General features: G+C 45.5%; 1 protein-coding gene across 1 annotated transcript; it reads right to left on the bottom strand.

Moving 5' to 3' along the window:
* Positions 1-228: 228 nt before the first annotated feature.
* LOC140127481 (vomeronasal type-2 receptor 26-like) lies at positions 229-2,996 on the bottom strand. Its single transcript, XM_072148281.1, has 3 exons — positions 2,882-2,996; positions 1,725-1,733; positions 229-1,127 (listed from the first exon to the last, which is right to left on the bottom strand). Exons 1-3 carry the CDS (start codon positions 2,994-2,996, stop codon positions 229-231), a joined length of 1,023 nt encoding a protein of 340 aa, XP_072004382.1.
* Between the last annotated feature and the right edge of the window lie 8,251 nt (positions 2,997-11,247).

Here is an 11,247-nt window from a genome sequence, read left to right as displayed (position 1 = left end):
CCACTGAAGCTCCTTTTCCTCATTGCACCAAAAAAGGAGGTATCAGTCCTGCTGCTGGGTTGTACAGTTCATCACTTACACAACCGAACATTTATTGGGGTTCTCTTGCTAATTTCCTATCATTTCTACCTTAAATCAAATCAAGTTACATTGATTTGTGGAAGTGTTCCCTTTATTTTTTGAGCAGTGTAAATACATACCCCAACATTAAAAAAATCACCCTCTGTCTTATTTTTTCCTAAAATATTTCTTGTTGACTCTTAATTGTGGTTTTACCAACAGCAAGTACATTTTCGGAAGAAATATGCAACCAAGTATTCCAGAACTTGAAGATAATATTGCAAAGATCTCCACAGCCACCATGTATTTCCCTCTGGTGCTCAGATAAGCCGGGATCATAGCGATCCAGACACTGCAGAACAGCAGCATGCTGAAGGTGATGTACTTGGCCTCATTAAAACTGTCCGGTAATGTCCTCACCATGAAAGCCAGAACAAAGCTCACAGAGGCCAGGAGTCCCATATATCCTAACATGAGGTAGAAGGCCAAGAAAGAACCTTCATGACATTGGATAAGGATTTTTCCCTCAAACGTGCTATGATCAAGTTCCACATAGGGAGGTGACAAAAAAAGCCAAATAACACAATTCAGAACTTGAATAGATGAACAAATTATGACAACGTAATTTGATATTTTTGGAGAGATCCACTTCCTCCAGAAACTGCCAGGCTTGGTGGCTTTGAAGGCAATACAGACTGTGATAGTTTTGGACAGAACAGAAGAGATGCCAACAGTAAAAATGGTTCCACATAAAACCTGTCTCAGCATGCAGGTTATGTCCACTGGACGACCAAGGAAGAAGAAGACCGAGAGGAAGCTCAGCAGGATGGAGACCAGGAGAATTAAGCTCATATTGAGGTTATTAGCTTTTACAATTGGAGAGTCCCAGTAGTAAATGAAGGTTGTTATTATGAGCAATGTTACTAGAGAGAAAAGTATAACAAGTGCTACATATATTAAAGAAATAATGTCATTGTAAGATAAAAACTCAAGTTGCTTGGGAACGCACTTCACTTTCTTCTCATCAGACCATTCATTTTTGGGGCACGGGTAACAGATCTTACTGTCTAAAATAACATAGAGAAAAACAACATTTAATATGAAAACAGATTAAAACTGAAATGTAATTTAATTATAAAATAAGAACAATGCAAGTCTCCAAAACTATTATTATAACTATTTCTGGTAAATAGCTAATACCAAATATAGGCCCTCCATATACAGCTACATAACAGAACGGGGAATTCTACAAAGGGGAGAGGAAGAAGAAAATACACAAACAGTAACAAGAGAATGCAAAATAATAACTACTAACAGAGTTAACAGATAAAAGGTATCAAGGTCAGCGAAGAGATATAACACTCACTGGACGATAATCTTTATTGAGTTAATGATAAAAAAAAATTATAAAAAGGTTAGATCAATAGCAAGCACCTAACATGGAACAACTACTAACTAATCTTAGAGAAGACACAAAACAGATGTCATAAGGTATAAAAGACTGTCTCCTTCTTAGTGCCCCATGCACATACAATTACAACTATATACTGTGGGGAAAATATGTTTTTGATACCGTCAAGGCCGGGAAGAAGTGCAACCTCTGTCACTAGTTACATGATGGCCCTGCACTTGACTGCAGGCGACGAAATGGCAGTGGTTCCTACCCTGGGTTTCTGCAAGGAGGAGAATAGAGAAACAAGAGAATTTCGATACCTGCTTTACTCGACTGGTGCACTCAGTTGTAATGAAAGGGCGTGGAGAATGAAAGACTAGTAAAGTTTTGTTAATATTTAGGATTTTAAAACAAGAGAGACAGGCAGATGAACTTATAAAAGTTAGATTTTATCTTGCCACGTTCCCCTCCTTAACCCTTTCCTGCTGAAGCACCAATAACACCATCATCTGTGCCCCCATACCCATATCCTGCCTGCTACAAAAAGCTCTTCAGGCCACGATGGAAGATATAATGGTATCACAGGACTGAGAGGAGGAAAAGGTGTCAGACTAGTCCACACCTCTCAGTGTGACTTTTTGGACCACTGGTCAGGTACTGCACTCTTCAGCCAGGGGACAGTTTTTAAAGAGGGGGAATTTACCTCCAAGCAGGGTGACAACCAGAGGAGCTTGAGGGTGTCTCTGCAGTGTGACTTGGCACATGGAGAGAGGGAGACACCTCCCACTCTGGACAGCCTTGCCCACATGAGCAAATATTACTGAAGTGCCTGCACAATGTCCTCTGAGTCGCCTGGATAGTTAGCAACGAGTTAGCACCAGTAGAGCACAAGCGAAGTTTGGTGGAGGCACTACTGGCAGAGTTCCCATCCTACACTGAAAGCTCAGTGGCAGCACGAGGAGGGTGAGGAGGAAGTCGTCAATTCAACATGAAGAACAGCACCACCGCAGTAGGGAGAGTTAGCATGGCCACAAATGTGGACCAATAGTTATTGCGCATAATCAAAGGAGAGATAAACAAAGAAGAAAATCCATTGTTTGATTAAGAACTTAATATTGAAGAATTTGATCCTGAAAAATAGATCTTAATATTAAGGACAGAAACGTTGGTTTGCTGTTTAATAGATCAGACATTTACTGTAAATGTTGACCAAATTTGCACACAATGCAGCAGGGATTGTGGCCCACTCCTGCATATAGATCTTTCAAGCTGATCCACTGTCGCTGGACTTGATTGAATTTTAGTTCCCTCCAATGATTTTTAATTGGGTTCAAGCCACTTCTGGAACTTGATTCTCCTTAACCCCTTCCCGAGGTGCACCATAATAGTACAGTGCTCGTCGGGTGCGGGTACATGGAGAAGCCTCACGGGTTGAGCTGGCACTGATCCCGTGTGTTTTCCCGTTGATCTCCACCGCCATATTTTCTATGATGATGATCGTCTCTCCACATGACATCATCGAGGAGTGCCAATCGGTCGCCATGATAGCCTTAGGTCTTCCGAAGACCAGAGTGTTAACCGTTAAGCAATTTGCACATTGTAATGAATTAGGAGGAAAATCCCCATATATTGCCATACTAATGAATGTGGGAAAAATGAAAAAACAAAAAAGGGCCTGGTCGTTAATGGGCTAATTTCCCTGGCTTTTTGCATTTAGGGTCCTTGTCTTGCATTAAGGCCCAACCATGCCTAATCTTCAGTGCTCTTACTGAGGAGAGGTTGTTGGGAGAAATCTTCAAAATAGCTCCATCCATCCTCCTTTCATACCGGTCTGTCCCTTTTGCAGATAAGCTCACTAAAAGTATAATATTGGTATCCGCATAAAAACAAAAAAACTCCAGATGAAACCATACTTAAGGAAAAAAAACATTTAACACAAGATAAAAGTGAAATTGCTAAATTACCAAAGAAGCAGATGGAAAAACTACAGGCAAAATCTAGCCAAAACAGAGATAAGATAAATTACCCCCTTTGTGTGTCTCTAAGAGGGTCATTTATCTTATTTGGTTTTTTTTTTGCCTGTTTTTTTTATCAATATCACTTTTCCTCGTGTTAAATGGGTTTTTTTTCAGAATTTTTTTAATCAACATTTTGAAAATGTTGCATAAATGTCATGTCCCTTCTTTTCATTTTGTAAGTTTTCCTTAAGTATGGTTTCATCTGGGGTTTTTGCTAAAAAATGTGTCAAATTTTAGACAATTTGAGAAGATAAATTTAGAACATCTGGAATACAATGGAATGTATAGTATAAAACATAATTAATTAGGATTAGTTCTGTATAAACAGATGGTGAAACATTAACAACATGGAAGTAAATGTTCCAGCTCACCAGTCTCCCGAAAAAGATCTCTTCAGGCACAGTTTACCCCACTATAGGGATTTAGCTGCAATTGAGAAAAAGAATCAAAGTCCATTGTGGAAATCTTTAAAATTCTTCTTTACTCTCGCTTATACAACATCCAGGTATTCAATGAATCCAATCGTCAACGCGTTTCAAGCAGTTTACCTGCTCTTAAGTCATGATTAACAGCAGGTAAACTGCTTGAAACGCGTTGATGGTTGGATTCATTGCTTACCTGGATGTTGTATAAACGCAAGTAAAGAAGAATTTTAAAGATTCCCCAAGCTGGACTTGGATTCTTTTTCTCAGGTGAAACATTAACCCCCAAGTTTTTAAAGGCATTTAATTTTCTAACTCCAATAGGCAACATCACTGACATTGACCAGTCAGGGAGCTCTGGAATAATAGCCAAGGATAAAATCAAATTCCCAAGAAATAATATCAGGGGACCTGCATAAAGTGAATTTTTTGATTCGACTTTGCAAAACTTGAATCTCTCTAATTGTTACCAGTTTTCTTGTATATGTATAAACCTCTTATAATGGTTTATTAGAGACATCCAACCTCTTTGATGGATGTCTTGTACACAGCCAATCCCTAGAAAGTAGTTGGTTGTTCTGCTACCAATGTTCGAGATACACTGAGCATTATCAGAACTATCACAACCATATATGGAATCTGGAGCGACTCTATATCACTGATCTGTCAAAGGCATCAGCTGAGCCAGGTGGATATAGAGAAAACAGAGGGAGAGACAAGAGGCGCTGACCTCGTGAAATACGTAATGAGATTGAATGGTGATGATGAAAAATTGCTCACCTTGTGATAGGTAAAAAAGGCATAGGTAATCCCATTTAGCAGCCGACGGTCCCCTGGTGGCATGCAATCCCCGGTCCAGAGTACGGGGTTGATTAGACAATATACTGGTGATCCCAATCAGAAAGACAGGAGCAGATCCGGCGCTTGGGGATAATGATACAAAACCTCTAGGAACCAGCGTGTGTTCCAAAAAAACTTTAGGTTTATTTTATCATAAAAAGGGTTTAAAAAGGATAATAAAATTACAAATACAACGCGTTTCGGCTCAGTACATGAGCCTTTGTCAGGTATAAGGTTACATGGTGTGTGACAGGTTTATATACAAGAAATACTGAGAGATAATGAGAGATAATGAGTACACCGGGATTATCCTGGGCAAAAGCGCGAGCACTAACGTCACAAGTAGAGATGAGCGAACATGCTCGTCCGAGCTTGATGCTCGTTCGAGCATTAGCGTACTCGAAACTGCTCGTTGCTCGGACGAATACTTCACCCGCTCGAGAAAATGGCAGCTCCCGCCGTTTTGCTTTTTGGCGGCCAGAAACAGAGCCATTCACAAGCCAGGAGACTCTGCACTCCACCCAGCATGACGTGGTACCCTTACACGTCGATAGCAGTGGTTGGCTGGCCAGATCAGGTGACCCTGGGATAGACTAGCCGCTGCCCGCGCTGCTCGGATCATTCTGTGTCTGGATGCCGCTAGGGAGAGAGCTGCTGCTGGTCAGGGAAAGCGTTAGGGTGTTCTATTAGAATAGTGTTAGGCAGGAGTGATTCAACAAGAACCCAACAGCCCTTCTTAGGGCTACAATAACGTTATACTTTTTTTTTCTTTGTTTGCTTGTGGCTGGGCTTGCTGGCACTAGTAGTGCAGCTAGTACCATATTGTGAGGAATTTGCAGGGGGAATTGCTACCGTTGTGTTTAGCTCTTAGTGACACGCATATCCACCTCAAACACCAAAGTGGGAAAATTTATTAGGGGTTGGATTTCAATTAGGCACAGTCTGGCAGTTTCTTTTTATTTTACGTTTATTTTTTCATAACTCAGCGTCATCTCATCTGGCATAGCAGTGTGCTTTCATACTTGGCTAGAAAATAGCCAAAGGAGAATCCAAACGGCTTACTTACGCCTACAATAGCGTTATATATATTTGATTTCTGGTTGAACTGCTGGTGGCTGTCCTTGCTGCAGTGCATCTACTAGCCAATTGTCAGGAATTTGGAGTGAGACTTGCGACCGCTGTGTTTAGCGCTTAGTGACGCACATATCCATAGCAAAGACCGAAGTGGGAAAATTTATTAGGGGTTGGATTTCAATTAGGCACAGTCTGGCAGTTTCTTTTTATTTTACGTTTATTTTTTCATAACTCAGCGTCATCTCATCAGTGTGCTTTCATACTTGGCTAGAAAATAGCCAAAGGAGAATCCAAACGGCTTACTTACGCCTACAATAGCGTTATATATATTTTATTTCTGGTTGATCTGCTGGTGGCTGTCCTTGCTGCAGTGCATCTACTAGCCAATTGTCAGGAATTTGGAGTGAGACTTGCGACCGCTGTGTTTAGCGCTTAGTGACGCACATATCCATCGCAAAGACCGAAGTGGGAAAATTTATTAGGGGTTGGATTTCAATTAGGCACAGTCTGGCAGTTTCTTTTTATTTTACGTTTATTTTTTCATAACTCAGCGTCATCTCCTCAGTGTGCTTTCATACTTGGCAAACTAAAAAACACAAAAAAAAACTAAAAAACACAAAAAAACACAAAAAAAAGTAAAAAAAAAATTAAAGTTATAACTTTCATTTTCAAAATGTTTAACCCGAGGGCTAGGGGTAGAGGACGAGGGCGGGGACGTGGGCGTCCAACTACTGCAGGGGTCAGAGGCCGTGGTCCTGGGCGGGGTGAGACACCACCTGCTGATGAGGGAGCAGGGGAACGCCGCAGAGCTACACTCCCTAGGTTCATGTCTGAAGTTAATGGGACTCGTGGTAGAGCACTGTTGAGGCCAGAACAGTGCGAACAGGTGATGTCGTGGATTGCCGACAATGCTTCGAGCAATTTGTCCAACAGTCAGTCTTCCACGCAGTCCACCCATGTCACCGAAATCGGCACTCCTCCAGCTCCTGCACCTCAGCCTCCTCCCCCCCAGTCTGTCCCCTCCCAGGAAAATTTGGCATTTGAACTGGCATACTCTGAGGAACTGTTTTCTGGACCCTTCCCACAGTCACAAACCACTTGTCCGGTTGCTGCTGAGCAATTTTCCGATGCCCAGGTTTTCCACCAGTCGCAGTCTGTGGGTGATGATGACCTTCTTGACGTAGTGGAAGAAGTGTGTAAAGAGGTGTCCGACGATGAGGAGACACGGTTGTCAGACAGTGGTGAAGTTGTTGTCAGGGCAGGAAGTCCGAGGGGGGAGCAGACTGAGGGATCAGAGGATGATGAGGTGACAGACCCAAGCTGGGTTGAGAGGCCGGGTGAACACAGTGCTTCTGAGACGGAGGAGAGTCCTCGACCAGAACAGGTTGGAAGAGGCAGTGGTGGGGCCAGACGGAGAGGCAGGGCCAGAGCAGGTGCATCAGCGCCAAATGTGTCACGTAGTGAAGCTCCCGTGGCGAGGGCTCCCGCGGCGAGGGCTAGATTTTCAGAAGTCTGGAGGTTCTTTAAGGAAACACCGGATGACCGACGGACTGTGGTGTGCAACCTTTGCCAAACCAGGATCAGCAGGGGTTCCACCACTACTAGCTTAACTACCACCAGTATGCGCAGGCATATGAATGCTAAACACCCCACTCAGTGGCACCAAGCCGTTCACCTCCGGCCGTGCACACCACTGCTCCTTCCCCTGTTTCAGCTGATAGTCAGCCCCCTGCCCAGGACCCTGGCACAAAAACCCCATCGTCGCCTCCACGATCCTCCACAGCATCCACCAGCGTTCAGCTCTCCATACCCCAGACGCTGGAGCGGAAACAGAAATATAGTGCAACCCACCCGCACGTCCAAGCCCTTAATGTCCACATCTCCAGATTGCTTAGCCTGGAGATGCTGCCCTATAGGCTAGTAGAGACCGAGGCCTTTCGCAACCTCATGGCGGCGGCCGCCCCTCGGTATTCGGTCCCCAGCCGCCACTACTTTTCCCGATGTGCCGTCCCCGCCCTGCACCAGCACGTGTCAGACAACATCATCCGTGCCCTGACCAACGCCGTTTCTGACAAGGTCCACCTGACCACGGACACGTGGACGAGTGCTGCCGGGCAGGGCCACTATATATATCGCTGACGGCACATTGGGTTAACTTGGTGGAGGCTGGGACCGAGTCTGACCCTGCGGCTGGTCATATACTGCCGACGCCGAGGATTGCGGGGCCTACCTCGGTCCAGGTGTTTCAGGCCTACTATGCCTCCTCCTCCTCCCACCCCTCCTCCACCTCCTCCTCCGAACGACCATCCGTGGGCACGGCGCCATCAGTCGGTAGCTCTAGACACAGCAGCAGTGCCGTTGCTAAGCGACAGCAGGCGGTGCTCAAACTGCTGAGCCTAGGCGATAAAAGGCACACCGCCCAAGAGCTATTACAGGGCATCACGGCGCAGACTGATCTGTGGCTGGCACCGCTGAACCTGAAGCCAGGCATGGTTGTGTGTGACAACGGCCGTAACCTGGTGGCGGCTCTGCAACTCGGCAGACTGACACATGTGCCATGCCTGGCCCATGTGTTAAATCTGATAGTTCAGCGTTTCCTCAAGACATACCCCAATCTGTCTGATTTGCTCACGAAGGTGCGCCGCATCTGTGCGCATTTCAGGAAGTCCAGCACAGATGCTGCCACTCTCAGGGCAGCGCAGCGCCGCCTCCAACTGCCCGCTCACCGACTGTTGTGCGACGTGCCCACGAGGTGGAATTCAACATTATCCATGTTATCCAGAGTTTACCAGCAGCGCAGAGCGATTGTAGACTGCCAGATGTCAACTTCCACCAGAACTGGTAGTCAGGTCAGTCAGCTTCCTCAAGTCTACAATGAGGAGTGGACGTGGATGTCTGATATCTGTCAGGTGCTGAGTAACTTCAAGGAGTCAACACAGATGGTCAGTGGCGATGCCGCCATCATCAGCCTCACCATCCCGCTGCTTGGCCTGTTGAAAAACTCTCTGATCAGCATGAAGTCGGAAGCTTTGCGCTCGTCACAAGAGACGGGGGAAGAAGATTCCCTTGTTGATAGCCAAAGCACCCTTAGGTCTGTTTCTCAGCGCATATCGGAGGAGGTGGAGGTGGAGGAGGATGAGGAGGAAGAGGAGGAGAATGTTGGCGAGACACAAGAGGGGACCATTGTTGAGTCCTTCACTGTTCAGCGTGTATGGGCAGAAGAAGAGGAGTTGGAGGAGTTGGAGGAGGAGGAAATGGACAGTCAGGCCAGTGAGGGGAGTGAATTCTTACGCGTTGGTACTCTGGCGCATATGGCAGATTTCATGCTAGGCTGCCTATCCCGTGACCCTCGCGTTCAAAGAATTTATTCCAGCACCGATTACTGGGTATTCACTCTCCTGGACCCACGGTACAAGCAAAATCTTTCCACTCTCATCCCTGGAGAGGAAAGGAGTGTGAGAATGCATGAATACCAGCAGGCCCTGGTGCACAAGCTGAAACACTATTTCCCTTCTGACAGCGCTAGCGGCAGAGTGCGTAGTTCTGCGGGACAAGTAGCGAGGGAGAGTAGGCGAGCAGGCAGCTTGTCCAGTACTGGCAAGGGTACGCTTTACAAGGCTTTTGCCAGCTTTATGTCACCCCAGCAAGACACTGTCACCGGTCCCCAGTCTCGGCAGAGTAGGGCTGATCTTTACAGAAAGATGGTGAGGGAGTACGTAGCTGACCATACCATCGTCCTAAATGATCACACAGCTCCCTACAACTACTGGGTTTCAAAGCTGGACATGTGGCACGAACTGGCGCTGTACGCCTTGGAGGTTCTTGCCTGCCCTGCCGCTAGCGTGTTGTCCGAGCGGGTTTTCAGTGCAGCTGGTGGCATCATCACCGATAAGCGTACACGCCTGTCGACTGACAGCGCTGACAGGCTGACGCTAATCAAGATGAATAAAGCCTGGATTTCTCCGCATTTCCATTCTCCACCAGGTGAAAGAAGCTGAACCTGAATAATGTATGCACTCCTCCTCCTCATTGTCCTCCTTCTCCTTCTCTTTGTACACTAAAGCAGAGGAAACTGGCTATTTTTTTGCCAGTGCCAACTGGCTCTGGCTATAGTACTCTATGTATTTAATTTTTCTGGAGGGCCAACTACCCTGTTCTCTGTTTTAAACAATTTTTGGGAGTGCCACATACAGGCACTCAATCTATGTTATTTTTCTGGAGGACCAGCTACCTGCTCCTCTGGTTTGAAAACTTTTTTGGACTGCCACATACAGGCACTCAATTTATTTAATCTTTTTGGAGGACCAGCTACCTGCTCCTCTGCTTTGAAAACTTTTTTGGACTGCCACATACAGGCACTCAATCTATGTAATTTTTCTGGAGGGCCACCTACCTGCTCCTCTGGTTTGAAAACTTTTTTGGACTGCCACATACAGGCACTCAATTTATTTCATTTTTCTGGAGGGCCACCTACCTGCTCCTCTGGTTTGAAAACTTTTTTGGACTGCCGCATACAGGCACTCAATCTATGTAATTTTTCTGGAGGGCCACCTACCTGCTCCTCTGGTTTGAAAACTTTTTTGGACTGCCACATACAGGCACTCAATCTATGTAATTTTTCTGGAGGGCCACCTACCTGCTCCTCTGGTTTGAAAACTTTTTTGGACTGCCACATACAGGCACTATCCAAATTAAATTGTCTCCATAGCAGCCTCCACACGTTGTCTCCATTGCTACCTCCAAAAGTCGTCCATATAGCTGCCATCATACATCGTCCCCCCATATCAAACGAGGTGTGTCAGGCAGAAATTTGGGTTGTTTTCATGGATTCCACATCAAAGTTGTTAACTTTGTCGCCACCCTGCTGTGTTATCCACAAAATATACTGGCAAACTTTTATCATTTACCAATATTATTTCAGCGCTTCTTGCGCATCTGTTTACATTCCCCTCACCCGCCATATCCTAAACTTATAAGAACGCTACTACACTTGATCTTATACAAAAGGTTCTTAGAAGTGCTGTTTGGGGAGTAGCCTAGAGACAGGGGCTTGGATTGGCGAAAGCTCGCCTGGCAGCGGAGCGCCAGCTCCATGCCAAGATCCAACTAACATAGTTTTAACTGCAGCACCTTTAATCTACTACTAGTTCACTGCCTCCATACATGGTCCCCTTATCAAACGAGCTGTGTCAGGCAGAATTTTGGGTTGTTTTCATGGCTTCCATGTTAACTTTGTCGCCACCCTGCTGTGTAATCCACAAAATATACTGGCAAACTTTTATCATGTACCGATATTATTTGAGCGCTTCTTGCTCACCTCCTTTGGTTCCTCTCTGCCACCCATTGGTTTGAAGCCTGAGTCCATTTAGGGTATGTCACCATGCCACTCTCTAGCCTGCCGCTGCTGCTGCTGCCTCTGCATGCCGTCCCCTATAGTGTC

Source organism: Engystomops pustulosus, chromosome 1, assembly GCF_040894005.1.
Source record: "Engystomops pustulosus chromosome 1, aEngPut4.maternal, whole genome shotgun sequence".
Lineage (NCBI taxonomy): Eukaryota > Metazoa > Chordata > Amphibia > Anura > Leptodactylidae > Engystomops > Engystomops pustulosus.
This window is presented reverse-complemented; position numbering and strand designations above follow the sequence as displayed.